This window comes from Pavona decussata, unplaced genomic scaffold (assembly GCF_977016875.1).
Source record: "Pavona decussata unplaced genomic scaffold, jaPavDecu1.1 SCAFFOLD_286, whole genome shotgun sequence".
Classification (NCBI taxonomy): Eukaryota; Metazoa; Cnidaria; class Anthozoa; order Scleractinia; family Agariciidae; genus Pavona; species Pavona decussata.
In genome coordinates, this window is record NW_028145687.1 from 1,137,649 (window position 1) to 1,152,500 (window position 14,852).

The 14,852-nt window shown below is 39.5% G+C and overlaps 2 protein-coding genes across 14 annotated transcripts in view; one reads left to right on the plus strand and one right to left on the minus strand.

Moving 5' to 3' along the window:
* LOC146455082 (kalirin-like) overlaps positions 1-7,741 on the plus strand; it is a 139,428-nt gene extending 131,687 nt beyond the window's left edge. For all 13 annotated transcript variants that reach the window (XM_085094656.1, XM_085094658.1, XM_085094654.1 and 10 more), the window contains 10 exons: positions 233-347; positions 1,088-1,427; positions 1,901-2,027; positions 2,547-2,595; positions 2,695-2,721; positions 3,109-3,261; positions 3,409-3,454; positions 4,002-4,091; positions 4,787-4,850; positions 6,326-7,741. In XM_085094656.1, coding sequence (XP_084950782.1) covers positions 233-347; positions 1,088-1,427; positions 1,901-2,027; positions 2,547-2,595; positions 2,695-2,721; positions 3,109-3,261; positions 3,409-3,454; positions 4,002-4,091; positions 4,787-4,843 — 1,004 coding nt within the window. In that variant the 3' untranslated portion in view covers positions 4,844-4,850; positions 6,326-7,741. The remainder of the gene's footprint in view (positions 1-232; positions 348-1,087; positions 1,428-1,900; positions 2,028-2,546; positions 2,596-2,694; positions 2,722-3,108; positions 3,262-3,408; positions 3,455-4,001; positions 4,092-4,786; positions 4,851-6,325) is intronic.
* Positions 7,742-8,976: 1,235 nt separating this feature from the next.
* On the minus strand, positions 8,977-13,268 carry LOC146455083 (uncharacterized). The gene has a single exon (XM_085094672.1). The coding sequence runs from the start codon at positions 12,056-12,058 to the stop codon at positions 10,931-10,933; it is 1,128 nt and encodes a 375-aa protein (XP_084950798.1). The 5' UTR covers positions 12,059-13,268; the 3' UTR covers positions 8,977-10,930.
* Between the last annotated feature and the right edge of the window lie 1,584 nt (positions 13,269-14,852).

A 14,852-nucleotide genomic window follows, 5' to 3' on the forward strand; every position in this document is an offset into this window, starting at 1 on the left:
TCCCAGAGGAGAAATCTTATTGTTCTTGTCCACCAACATGGCCACCATGACGTCATATGCAAACCATCAATTGGCTGTGTTGGGTTCGCAAAGTATTTCTGTAAAATGTACCGCCGCGATGTTTTTTCCGTACTGTGGATTTGGACGTCACCTGCCTTCCCATACCCCTGTGAGCGCTTGTTGTTCACTGGCCTGTTTGTAAAGATTTTGTTTTGTTTGATGTTCTTCTTAGACGACGAAAAGAAGAAGAAACGCAAACGAAAGCAGCGTAGTGGCTCTAAATCAGAGCCTATAGTCTGGAAAACAGACATCGATAATTTTCATAATATTTACGCCGAGCTGGGCAGGTAAGCGGGGTTGTTTTGACTTGACTACAGTGATTGTCAGTAAAACTTTACTTTACTTTCCAACACAGTGAAACCAGTAAATATCTACCGGAGTTTTTGAAAAGGTTACGGATGAAAACTTTAGCGCTTTTCCTGAAACGGTACCGAATCGCGGGTTTTGTGGCCCCGAGAAGGTTGAGAATGATGTAAAAGAGAGAAGGAAGGAGAGAAGCAGAAATAAAAGACTTTGTTTTAGCGGTGTTGGCAACTCAGTGGAGAATTTCAAACGACAAAAATCCAGTCGCAACGTACTGTTAAAAAAGCATTACTTGAAGGGGTTTCGTTTTCAAAAATCCAGGCTTAAGTTGTTCAAAGAACAGATAACTTTATCCAGCGGATAAGTCGCTATCCAGAGGATAAAATGTATTGGTTGGGGTAAAGATCGTTTCCAGTTTTTGTGCAATAAAAATGCGCTTTTTATGTCGATGTGTTGAAGAATAAGCAATTATGCTGCTGAATATTACGGAGCGTCCCCTGATTTTAGCCTCACCTTAGTATAAGGCGATATTCCGCGTGATTTCGCGGGAAAATTTTAATTATCTAAAGACTGCTCAGAAAGAGAAGGGAGGAAGAATGTGTTTAGATCTTGTCAATGAAAAGTTGGAATCGACGTGGTCGAATTATGAAGATTTTATTTATCATCTTTTTTTTTTCTTAGCACTGCATTCATTTTGTACTCACCATTTTATTTTATTTTTCAGGGGCCGATTTTCGGTTGTAAAGAAATGCGTCGAGAAAATAACAGGCAATGAGTATGCCGCCAAACTCGTCAAGAAACGAATGGTTGGGAAGGAAGACGTTGAGGATGAAGTTTATCTTCTTAGAAAACTTAAACACCCGCATTTGAGCGGCTTTATTGACTGTTTTGACACGCCAAAGAACTATGTGATAATTGAAGAACTTTTAGCGGGTGGTCGGTTGTTCGATCATCTTGTTGTAATGGACAATTTAACGGAGAAAGTCGCCATTGGTTACGTGCGGGAAATTCTCGAAGGAGTTCAACATCTTAGAGACCTCAATATCGTGCACCTCGACTTGAAGGTGAGGCTATAAAAATCCTATCAGTCTATGCCCTTGCTAATCTCGTACCCAAATCTTCTCACCCTTTGGGGTAAGATTAACGAGATTACTGGGCACGAGCTAATCCTTGAATTACACAATCTCTTACCCAGAGTCCTTAGGCCCTTTGGCCAGCGGTTGGTCGCCAGGAAAGTCTCTTGGCAACTGGAATTTTATTAGCGCAGGATTTCTGCGGTGAAACAATGCAAGCCTTTACGGAGCAGCCAATCAAAAAGTTTTATTTTATTCGAATTCTCCAAAGTCTCCCCTGGCGACCAACCGCTGGCCAAAGAGCCTGAGGACTCTGGGTACGAGATTGTGAATGACGAAGTTGCATTGTAATCTTTTACACAGCAGTTAATTGATCACCATTAAGTCAAAGCGGACATTGCTCAAAACAAATTACTTTTTAAAGTTTACTTACTGTCCTGATGTACAATTTTCTTGTCCTGTAGCCTCAAAATCTTCTCCTTGCTGCCGGACCATTACCGAAAGTCAAGATTATTGACTTTGGTTGCGCGACGGAAATTTCCGATTCTGAAGCTGTAATTAGACAAGTGTTTGGAAATCCAGAGTTTTCCGGTGAGTGGAACTTTGCAAAAAAGTTGTAGTTGCTTTTATTACCTGGCCGCTTGGTTACAATTTAAGGGATCACAGAGCCAACAGGGAGACCCACCCCGACAGTCCTCGTACAACATAGCATAAAGCACCTTGGAAACGTTATTCTCGATAGCTTTCATTTGAAGTGGCACACACCAGGATTTCATCTGAAGACTCAAACGTTACAACAACTTTATATAGCATAATAATCAGCACCACAGGAAAGTACTGCTCAGTAGCTTTCATTTGAATGGTCACACTTTAGGATTTCATCCATAGACTCAAAAGTTAGAATCACCTTGTACAACATAATAATCAGCACCACAGGAAAGTACTGCTCAGTAGCTTTCATTCGAATTGTCACACTTTAGGATTTCATCCACAGACTCAACAGTTGGAACCACATTGTACCGCATAATAACCAGCACCAATTGTGTTGTTATCGTTTTATAAACCCAACTCATTTGTTTATTTATTTGTTTTTATTTTCTATTCTTTCAGCACCTGAACTAGTAAACAGAAAACCTGTGGATTTTACTACAGACACTTGGTAGGTGTTATCGCTTCGATCGCAGCTGAGTTTGTTTAATTTGTTATTTCCAAATGGTGTCGATTATTTACTCAGTTTTCTCGTCTTCTTTTATTGCAGGAGTATAGGCGTCATTACGTACGTTATGTAAGTATCACTTTCTTGCCAGCTATTTAAGGTTTCAATGGAGAAAATTTAACATTCGAGCAGGAATACAGCTTTTAATTGATTGGTGGAACCTGTTTTATAATAAACAACACTGTAGGAAAGTACTGCTCAGCAGCTTTCATTTGAATAGTCACACTTTAGGATTTCATCTACAGACTCAAAAGTTAGAACCACCTTGTACAGTATAATAAACAGCACTACATGTAGGTACTTCGAATGAAAGGCTCGATTACCTTTATATAAACAATGTTCACATTAAAGTTTTTGTGCGTAGATTCACTGGTTCCAACACATTGCAAGACTCGCGTTTTGTTGTACAGAGTGAAATCTCTGTGAGCTCAAACAGTTTATTGTCTTTCTTCACAGATTGAGCGGAGTTCCGCCATTTTACGGAGACACAGTGGAAGAAACATGTCAGAGAATAAACGAACTTAAATACGAATTTAATCAAAAGCACTTCGAACCCATCTCACAGCAAGCAAAAGATTTCATATCCTCGCTGCTCGTCAAGAATCCTAAGTAAGTTCCTTTGTTTGTACGCTTGTATCACCACTAAAACAGTACTGTAAAATTGTGAGTAAAAAACCCTTGATTTAATTTCACCCATTAATCGTTGTGCCCTTTTGAATTTATCAAGATTAACACTGGACTTGTGTTTTGCCGTAGGAAAAGAGCCGACTGTCAGAACTGTTTAAATTCTGCATGGATAAGGGTAAGTCAAACAGGTTTTTTCCTTTCTCCTATTCGGTCAAGTACGTCCGACCGCGAAATTCCACGCTCCTTCGAAGAACTTCGTGCAAAGTGCCAGTATGTCTTGTGGTTACATACAGGAACACTTTGAAACAATTCGCTTCCTTAAAAATACGCATTAGCGAAGCTTTGTTTAAGGCCGGTGCCCCTTAATACAGGGGTATTTTTACGCAGTGTATTGCTCTGCGGGAAAAGCAGATATCTTAGCATCGCTATTGGAATCGAAAAAGAAAATTGGGGCTAACCACAATAATTCTAAAAAGATTTAAAATACATAACAAGGAATTTCTGTTTCCAAATCTCGGGAAAATGTGTGGTTACCCCCAAGATTCCTTTTGAATTTCAATGTTCCCGCATAGTCATAAACCGCATAAAAATAGCTTGAATCAATAGGCACTGTCTTTAAGAAATCAGAGTTACTCGGACTATTCCGAGATGCGCAGAACGCGTGCGCAGTGGTAAAAAGAGGCACCGTCCTTTATTAGACATCGTCTTGTTGTTCTTTACAGATGATCAGCCCCAGACCCCCTAGTCCAGTCAAGACAGTCAAACTAAACACTTCGAGATTAGCGGCTTTTAACGCCCGGAGAAGAAATCAGGTGAGATGTCTTGCTAAGTGTTGTCCATGTTGTTTCAATTTTGAATCAATTTCAAACAGTTTTGCCTTACCGTGGAAACTGTTGGTTAGACGTTGAAGTAATGATTAAAACACGAGCAACAATGTTTTATCGGGTTTAAAACCACGAGGCGCAGCCGAGTGGTTTTTGACCCGATAAAAAACGTGCTGCGAGTTTTTTGAACGACTTCAAAAACATTCCTGGAAAAGCGGGTGTCAATAGAGTTCATAACAATTATGTTTTTGTGAACGTTGGAAATTAGCATACGAGAAAAACATAAAACACCGCATACTAATAAGGAGGAGGTTTTATAGGGTTTTAAAACCACTGCACGTGATGTTTTATCGACCATTTGATAGGTCAATGGGCTTATGAATTATTAATGAGTTTTTGAAATGGTGTTACTGCGATCCCGAGTGTTTGATGAAACAGCGCTGTTCCATTGTTGGAACAGTACCGTAATGCTGTAATGTCAAACTGTGTTTTTTTAACGTGGAAACATTGTTAGCGTAATTTTCAAAACAGTGTAGTTCCATTGTTGAAGCAGTGTTGTATGAATGTCGGAAAAGTTGATGTCAAGTTGAAGGTGTGCTGTTTTAATGTGTCCCCATGTACCCTTCGCTTATATGGACCGGTGGCTTCCATGTTGAATTGTTGTACTTTTGTTTTCGTTATAGCACGATGTCACACCGTTACCTTCAAGTAAAAACGACAGAAATGACACAACTGTATAGGACAAAGGTGAGAAATCTAATAATGTAATTGGCCATTTTCGAGTTGCTTTGAACCTCATTATGAAAGCGAGGCTAAGTGCAAAGTTTTTGTTATGAAAATTAGTTTTCATTCATATACAAACGAAACTACTTTTCACATGAAAAGCTTTGCACGTAGCCTCGCTTTCATAATGAGATTCATAGCAACACGGAAATGAATGTCTTATTGGTTATACAGTGGAATTCCCAACCCCACCCCCTCCTCCCTTACCACCATTCCTTAAACGAGACCATCACTCGGAGTCAGCGTGGCCGAGTGCTGAAGGCGCCGGTCTTGAAATCCGAAGGTCCCGAAATCAGCTCCTCGCGCTCTGGCCGCTAGTGGGAGTTGTTTCTCGGTAGCTCAAGAGTTCAACTCCTCGGCCACGCTTGCAAAAAGCCAGCTGCTTTGCCTCCTGCAAGTTGGGATTTTTAATCATGTTATATTCAATTTAAATTTATGTGTTTGTGACGTTTTAATGCTTGGCCCCACTAGCACTGTGTGCTGTAAACACTGCCGAGGGTAACCCTTACCACTACTATCGAGTCAAGAAGCCAGCTCTGTCGAGTTTTGACTTAAGAAAACTCTCTTATCGGGAACGCTGTTGTACATTTTGTCGGTTCATCGCGGGGCTTACTTTCAAAGCAGTTCTAGAATATGGTAGTCGGAAATAAAATGACAAACGAAGAAGTTGAAATTTTTGCGCCTTTCTTTATTAAAAGAGATAAAGGGCTTAAAGAAGTTGTTTTGGGGCTGGCTTTTGTTGTCTTCGGTCCTATTTTTATCATAATCATAACATGTAAATGTAAATAATCGCTGTACTATGCTACCAAAATATTGAACAAGTTGAAGACAAAATAAAATCACCATCAAAGCAAGACTTAATTTAGGCTAAACGTATACCATTTTGTTGCGGTTCAAAAGGATTTGCACTTCAACAATGATGGAATACAGAGCAGTTAAAGGGGAAGTATCATGCAAATTTGCTGTCTTTTCAAAACCCAAAAATGTTTGTCTGTCAGCAGAAACAAAGAAATAATTGTCAAGTTTGTTATAAATTATCATCCCAGTGCAATAAAACTGTCGATTAGTGCCTCTGGTGAAAGACAGAGTAGGCCGGTATGGATTGAAACTTGAAAAATGTTAGGCTAGTGTTTTTCAAGTTCTTGCATTTTTGTTTCCAAAATGCGCTAGAACAGATCACGAGTTGTTCCTTTTAAGAATTGAGTTGATTTCTTTCCTCTCGTCATTCTAGAATTATTTGGCAGCTGGTTGAAGGTCTTATTTCATCATTTTTAACAAAAGATACCAAAAACCCCATGATACTTCCCCTTTAAGGTTCTCAAATATTTTTTTTAATCGTAATCCCTTAGAAAACCAATGAGATATAATCACCTTATTGGAAATGTTGACTTTTCTTCAGCTGAATTGCAAACTTATTTCTTCCTCTTCTTTCTTTGCAGTCTCAAGAATTTTACTAAAGGAAATAGATTTAACGCCCGTGTTGTGGTAAAGTTCATAGATATATTGAGATATCGGTACTCAACTTGTACATTTGTAATTATTGGCTATATTAGCCACGTCTGCATCTTAAAGGGTAGGTTATTTTTCCGATACAAATTTATAAACCCGTTCAAAGAAATTGTAAATTGTAGATCCAAAACTTTCCAGCTAAAAAAATGCGGCTTATTAGTTAAAAATTACAGCAAATGCTTTAAAGAGAAGAGAAATTTATTAAAACGTTTAGATATTGTCATTCGAAGCAGAATTTTAAAACGCAAAAGAACACGTTTCATTTCCTCTACAGTCATTTTTTGTGGACTTTCTCTATCGTTCTTAGTATGCTTCATTTTTTGCTTTTTTTATCGGAATAACCTGGAAGTGCTCCATTATAATACTTTAACCTTTGCCCCAGAAAACCATTTTAGTTAACCTAGGGGGCTTTCCATGTAGCCTAAATTTCCGGAACGGTAATTCTCAGAAACAAATGGACGATTTTCGGAAGCACTGTACTTTTTAAACGGAAATTGCATTCCATTTTCACAAAATTCCCGTTTAAATTTTGTTGGCTTTGTGCGCCATCACGTACGTTTCTTAATGCACCAATAATATCGCTAGTTTGGATCTCAACTAGGCTCTCAGCCTAAAACCTTTACAATTGACTCGGAAATTTTCCGGAAATTTGCTAAGATGGAAAGTGCCCCTGAGGTTGAGTTGTTTACTCACAGCTATATGTTCGGATTCCGCCGGGTTCACACCAGCAAAATAAAGACATAACGACCTGGTCATTAAACTCTTTATGTCGTTATGTTACAAGTGTGGACACGGTAATTTAACTACATAAGATGAACATAACGAGGTTTTCTTGCGACATAACGACATAGACAATATGTCATAGTTTTGACAAAATGACGCGAGATATCTCGAAGTGTTCACACTTGCGCGTGGCTCACACGGCAAGATCACGCAAATGTAAACCACCTTTGTCGATGTTTTATGTTTCAAGTGTGAACAAAACAGCATAACGACATAAGCACATAGAATACTGATATTTTTGGTCGCTATGTCGCTGTTGTGAATCATACTTTACTTGGTCGCGCTAGAATTGGAGTTACTATTTCCTCTACTTGTTTGTTTTGTTCTTATCGTTTCCTGGTTATTTCCAGTCACTAGTTGCAGTTTTTCTGTGATGAAGCGTTCGTTGTTTTGTTGCGCGCTGTATGCACGCTGTTGCCGTCCACAAAGATAGTATTTTTACAGCGATTGTTCATCGCTGGGTTATTTATTAACTTAAATCAAACGACGAAGTTAATGACAGAATTCATGCATAGCATTCAGAAATTGGTTGGAGAAATAAAACTTGAAAATTGTTTATTGAATATCTTTACTGTCCGTCCAGTCTCGTATATCGTATTGTCTTGCTTTTACTCCAAGCCCCGGGCATATAATTCATGGCAAGGTAAGGGTGACTATATGGAGGATTAGGGTTGTGTGGGTGACTATATGGTACCTTAACATGAATTATTACCTGGGACGTCGCATTTTAGGGCAGTGCCTTCTTTTCTTACTGCGCATGTGTTCTACACATCTCGGGATGCGGCTACTAACATAAGGACATTTTTACGCAGTCACTACTATGTGGTGAATGCAGATCTTAGCAAGGTTATTGGTATCCAGAAAGAAAATTGGGGTAACCACGCATTTATCAGAGATAATTGAGGTTCAATTTGCAACAAAATCCCCAATTTCTGTATTCCAATAGCCCTTGCTGAGATGTACTTTACCCGCATAGTCATAAACTGCGTAAGAATACTTCTGGTTGGAGGCACCGTCCTTTAATTTGCGTCAAATTAAACTCAGCTCTTCCCAACCCCCGCCCCACCCTGCAAAAAAAAAAAACCAAGCAAACAAAAAACACTCCCATTGGCCCAATAACCACACAAACAACCAGTAATAAATACAAATGTTTGGTTTTATCAACAGAGTTGATAACTAAAGGTAATTTGGCCACCGTAAAGAGATTCGAGTGCTGACGTTTTGAGCGTTAATCCAGTTGGATTCGCTCTGACGAAAGCCTACCGCTCGAAACAGCACTCGAATCTCTTAACAATGGCCAATTCACCTTTAGTTATCAACTCTGTTGATAAACCGAACATTCGTTTCTACTCCCTACCGACGCAGCACCACAGTTTCTTTAGAAATTAACCCCCTTATCCTTTAGTAATAAACACACTTTACTTTGAGAGATGAATCCTCAAAGCCTGGTTTTCACTAGCGACGCAAGCACGAGCATAAGAGCTCAGTGAAAACGAACGCGACGCAAGCACATCCACAAGAAATGGAGAAATTTGATCCTTGTGCTTGCGCTTGTGCTTATCCTTGTGCTTGCGTCGAGGCCGCTCAGTTTTCACGGTGAAATAAGCATCCTTATGCTTGCGCTTGTGAAAACCAGGCCTTCAGTCGAACGGAGCACGGATTCAATTGTTCTTCTTACATTAAATGCAACCCAACTGAACCGCTCAAGCCTAAAGTCAACATGAATATTCTCATCACCGTTTTCCATCCATTTCTTATGATACTATTTTAGTTGGGAGAGTTTGTTTCAAGGTCAAGACACTGTTGATTATTTCCTTTATTCTCAAAACATGTATCTTTGATCAAGCAGTGATATTGAAAGGCGAACTTAGATTTCAATCACTACTGAGGCCCAAAGGGTTAAAATTGTATAAATAGGTATTCTTTTTATTGATTTTTTTAAACACTTTAAGGGAGGTATATCTTTGAATTGCCAGGGCCCAGTTGCTCAAAGCTCGATAGAGCTAATCCTGGGTTAACGTGAACTTTGATTCGAGTTTATTTACTGATCCATAAAAATTCTTCCAAAAGATTTGTGTCCCTCAGTTTTGACTTCGACCTTCTTTAGCTTATAATTAGCCTTAAAAATATTTTTAACGAGCGAGATGAAAACTTCGGTTAACTTTTAATCGTGGATTAGCGTCGGTTAATCAGCTTTCAAACAACCAGCCCCAGAAGATTAAGCAAAATTATTGCTTTCACTTAACTCGCCTCTGCCGGCAATAATGACATATTTACCCCAGCTGGTTTTGTATCTTGGCTTGTCATCCGGCCGCGAAAGCATTATTTACACGATTTACACCTGCTAACTTGACCGTGAAATAATTACCATATCTCGTGTCGCTTGCCTAATATATTATGTCCAAAAGCCTACCGCTTTATCTATATTCTTATGTTCCTGGTCAATAAATGAAAAACAATTCGAAAGTGTAATATTATTTTAAATGAATTTTTCTGCGAAACCCTATCCTTTGAGTGAATTTTTCAAAATCGACAGTCATTGCCACAATTCCAATGTTTCTTGGTGTTTCTGAATGCATTGTCAACAGTTGTATTTTGTTGCACGTTTCTCTTGCATTTTTGTTTTTCACGTTACCTGGTTATGAGAACACAGTAAAATTACTCCAAAAAATGTGCTTGGTCATAGCGTGATCTAATGGAAACGGCACGTAGCGATCGTAAAAACAGCAGCTTGTTTAGATGGTGAGGTTTTCGCGCCGCCAATGCAAATCTCCGCCTTCATGCGTGTCGCTGAAAAGTTTGCCTTCATGCGTAGCGAATCTTTGCCTTCATGAGTGCAAAAACGAAATTGCGCGCGAAATTTACATATGGTCACCAGTTCGATTCGTTACTATTGTTACGATCGCTGAACGTGCGATAATGCAGTATTTTTGGGTGCTTATAGAACAGGCACAAATATACATACAAACTTATTTTACAACGCAGACTTTCTGATCTCTTCAAGTATTGCTTAAATTATAAATATCTCTTGCTGAATGTTGAAAAACAGTCGACAGACCACTTGAGAACGCTACCCATGTGAGTGGGGTAGAAGTGTCATAAATGATGGCTTGAAACGTCGCTACTGTCGCCTGTCTTTGATTTCCATGCTAGACTGACTGACCATAAATACCCTGAACCTACCCGTTTTACTTCAATAATTTTTTTGATATTACCATTTGAGAGCATTGCTCTCATTTTGGCCTTAAATTCTAGACATTTCGATTTTCTTGTTACATATTCAAATTTAATGTGTTTGTCTATCAAGTGATTTATTTAAATTCCTCATTTATTTTTAAGAGATTAAATTTCCTTAATCCCTCCTTATGCTCGCCCACCCTTTAAACGTAGATCCGTATCAAAAATGTTTCCTTGACCGAGACTGAGTCACGAAACTTTATGTCCTTCGACCGCTAAATTCCTCAAGAATGACTTTCCAGAATAAAGCTACTGAGCAGTACTTTCTTATGGTGATAATTATTGATGCTGTATAAGGTTGTTTCTAGCCTTTTTTGAGGTCTAATATACGACCATTTGGATAGAAGTTGGCGCGTATACAGATTCTTGTTGTGCCGTTCGAGTTTTGATCTTTTCAACGACTACAACACGTTCTTCTTTGGAAATAAAGATAGGTTTTACACGCGGTGATCCCATCTTGTATTACTTTTCCTTGCATAGTCACACTTGCTCGCATTTTCCCCTGATGCAGACCTTCACACCGCATCCAATCCATCACCTAATGACCCTGTTGGCTTTATGTATATGTTCCGATTCACTCTCATCGAGTTACTGTCTCCACCGGTCACGGACGGGGAATACTGCTTTTTATCGGACTGCGTCGAAGGAAAAATAACATAAGCAATGACGAGGCATAAGAAGAAATCCAGGGCACGACCGCCTGTCTGATATCCCCACCATTTCCAATGATCTACAACGCTTTCACCCTCGATGTTATAAAGTTTGTAGAGCGAGAAGAGGGAATACAGCTCCACAGCAGCGTAAAGGATCGCGAGAAACGAGACAAGTCCCGAGATTCTCGCGATTTTCTGCGCGCCTTTGGGAGGCTTGCTTTTTGTTGTATTTTGTATCATGTCTATGGATATAGTGGAAGTGGTCGACGACGATCTGTCTTTTGTGTCATTTGTCGTTTTCTTGAAAAATTTAGCAGTGATGTGCGATTGCCAATTCACTTTCCATCCACTATAAAGGAAACAAAGCGCGAGAACCAGCCACCATGAAATTAGAATTGTTTGACACAGTATGAGCAGGCGAGCCATCTTCGGGATGAATGTTATCAATATGTACACGATGAAGACCACGACAAAATGCGTCGCTATCACAGAAACTAGAAACTTGATATTTTGGAGACGATGCGAGATCAGTCTCAGTTTGTTTACTTCGAGGAAAGCGAAATGAATCAGCGATAACGCTGATGTCAGACAAGGGTACCCGACTGCAAACAGAATCCTCACAGCTATGACCGGTAGATGCAGAACCGTATGCGATTCGTAAGGATCCAGCGCTAGAAACAGCGTTCTTGAGACGCTAAACAGCATTAGCAGCAAGCAAACGGCGAGGAAGTAGTTCCCCAATGTCATCCCTTTGGATTTGCGTCGAATGCGTACGACGCAGATACACGAAAATAGCGCCACCGCGAGGAAAAGCAGTCCAAAGCCCACGAAATGTAATTCCCAAAGACCTTTCCATTCTTCAAGGGCAATGTCCCAGTCGGGCAAAGGTTCGGGATTCGCTTCAGGAACGTTTGGTTCGGCCGAGTAAGACGGTTCGGCTGTGCTCGAGTTGTTTAAAATCTCTTTCGTCGTTTCAGGCTCCGCCGACATCTTTCTTGCTCTCGTAACACGATCTTGAACCTCGTGATTTTGAAGATTATCAGCTGGTATCCGCGTGAACGAGCACAAATTCACTGATTAAAATGTTCCCTCCGTAATAAAACACGCCTATCCGAGTTTTCGAGGCTTTTGCAAAGGGCTTAGCTTGTGATGTTTTGTCTCCATACAAGTCTGCTTGGAAATGATTCTTTCACTTCTCACCTTCCTGTCAAAAACAAGTTTTTCCTTTTCATGGGCCAAGCGTTGTTCGAACCTTTGTGATGCAAAACAGCGGTTTCAAGCGGCTTTACCTGGGGACGTTGATACGGCCTGTTTATACATCCTACGTATTTTGATGACATCACTCTGTAAAAACTCAAGTTCCTAATATCACAATCCTATTTTGGGGGTTTAGATGTCCAATAATTACAACGTCCAAAAACATACCAATTTACGTAACAAAAACCCTCGCTCTTGAAATTAAAAGCTTCGAGCTAAATTTAAAATATTATATAGAACATGGATTAAAGTAAAGTGTAAATTGGTTTGGGAAATTGTTCTTGTTAATCCGAGCTGTTTTGTTAGAGAGCCTTGGCACATACCTAAATTAATTAAAATTCAATAAGGCAACCCGAAAAATACTGTCGTATTGCCAAAATAATTTGTCAAAATTCTTAAATATTCTTGGCCGATGAAAAGCTGTGCTTGAACAAAACAACTCAGCTGATTAAAAACAATCGATGTTTGGCGTCTTGGATACATCTAGAAACGTCTAAAATTTCTGGTGGCAAAAAATAAAAATTATGAGCTTTCTTGCAAGTGGAATTTACACAGGAAATTCAAATTTAGTTTTATCTCTCTAAGCTTTATAACGTCTGTTTTGTAGATCGGAAACGGTTTTGTACTGAAATTATTTATCAGGTTTTCTTTGGTTTACCCCAAGGATCGCGTGATGTTTTTGTTGGCGTGTCTTACGCCAGAAAGGAATTAATTAAATTATGAAGTCATCCAATAACATAAGAAGTATTAATTCCATATTCAATGTATTTTGGAAGATGTTTTGAAGTTTTATATTAATTTATACCTTTTTTAGATCATTTTCTATTTGTATATTTATTTAAGTTGCCAAGGAACACTCTTAATGGCATGCTTAGTCAAAAAGAACTTGTATTTTCATCCGTTAGCGTTCCAATCTTGACGTACGTCTCATGTCACTCAATTGACATGTTACAATTCCGTAACGCAATATTTTGAATGCTACAGGGCTGTTTTTAACAAATAATGATAATATCAAAACATTTCTTTTGCGCAAATTGATAAAATCTCCTTTATCAAATGCGTGTTAGATGGCTCTGGGTTAATTAATGACTTCAATGCAATATTAGAACAGGCCTATGTATTTTGAGACTGTATAGAAGATATCCATTTTGTTCAATTCTGAAGGAGCCTACGCGCATGCGTGAGACAGAGTTTGAAAGGTTCGGACATTACTCGCGATCGAGAAAGGCTCCTAATAATAATACTAAATGATATTTGTGGTGACTTTTCTACTTCAGATTTGTTCAAAGCCAGAAACTGTTTGTGAAGCCCACGGCAACAAAATAAAAGCATCGGATCCTGTAGATAAGGATCTAATTAGCAATAAATCGACCAACAAATACAATAAGTAAAAAAAAAAAAAGAAAGCAAAAGTTGACTTCGCGATAAGGGAAATGAATTGTTTGAATTCAATATCTATAAAACAATAACAATATATTTTCCCTAACCGTGAAATCAGCCTTCCTTTCTTTTTTTTATTAGAATATTTGTTCAGAGTGTGGCCCGCATGTAGATAATCTACGATCAGGTTTTTTTTTTTGTGGAGAGAGAGAAGGGATGAGATGCAGGGAGGGATGGGTATAATCGCGGGTTAGCATGTAGACGTCCTCAATTTCCTTTGATTCACGCTGCACGTGGGCTGTAGAAGTGTTGTACGCGATGTTGTAGGCGGCATTGTTTTCAATAGACACCAGAGAAAATCCAAGTTGTAGGCAAATTCACAAGTGTTCACGAGTGCTGTTTACCACACGTGGGAGTATGGACGTCAGATCTGAAAGTCGGTGATTCGAGGACTTGTATTTGTGATCGTGTTCTTAGACAAGAAAATTTGTTCTACGTTGTCACGGCTCTCTTCACTGAGGTGTATAAATGAGTACCTGCGACATACCGCTGGGGTAACCCTGCGATGGACTAGCATCTCATCCAGGGGAGAGTAGTAATACTCTTAGCCACTTCATTCTAGGTATTCTGTGATGGACAAGCATCCCATCCGGGGGGAGTAGTAATACTCCTAGTCACTTCATGCTGGGTATCCTGTGATGGACTAGCATCCCATCGAGGGGGGAGTAGCAATACTCCTAGTCACTTCATGCTGGGTATCTTGTGATGGACTAGCATCCCATCGAGGGGGGAGTAGCAATACTCCTAGTCACTTCATGCTGGGTATCCTGTGATGGACTAGCATCCCATCGAGGGGGGAGTAGCAATACTCCTAGTCACTTCATGCTGGGTATCTTGTGATGGACTAGCATACCATCCAGCAAGGACTAGTAGACTTCGTCTTTCAGAAATAAGGTGATGCTCCGGACGTGTGCATTGTGCGCCCTTGTAGTTCACGTGCATCATAACCTAACAAAGTTTTATTCCTGATACTATTCCATCTTTGTGTTAAGTGAAACAAACTTTTTTCTCTTAAGGAAAGAATGTAATGCCAAAAGCTATATATGCTAGCTCAGATGAGCTAGGCCCGAACCTGACCCGCACATCT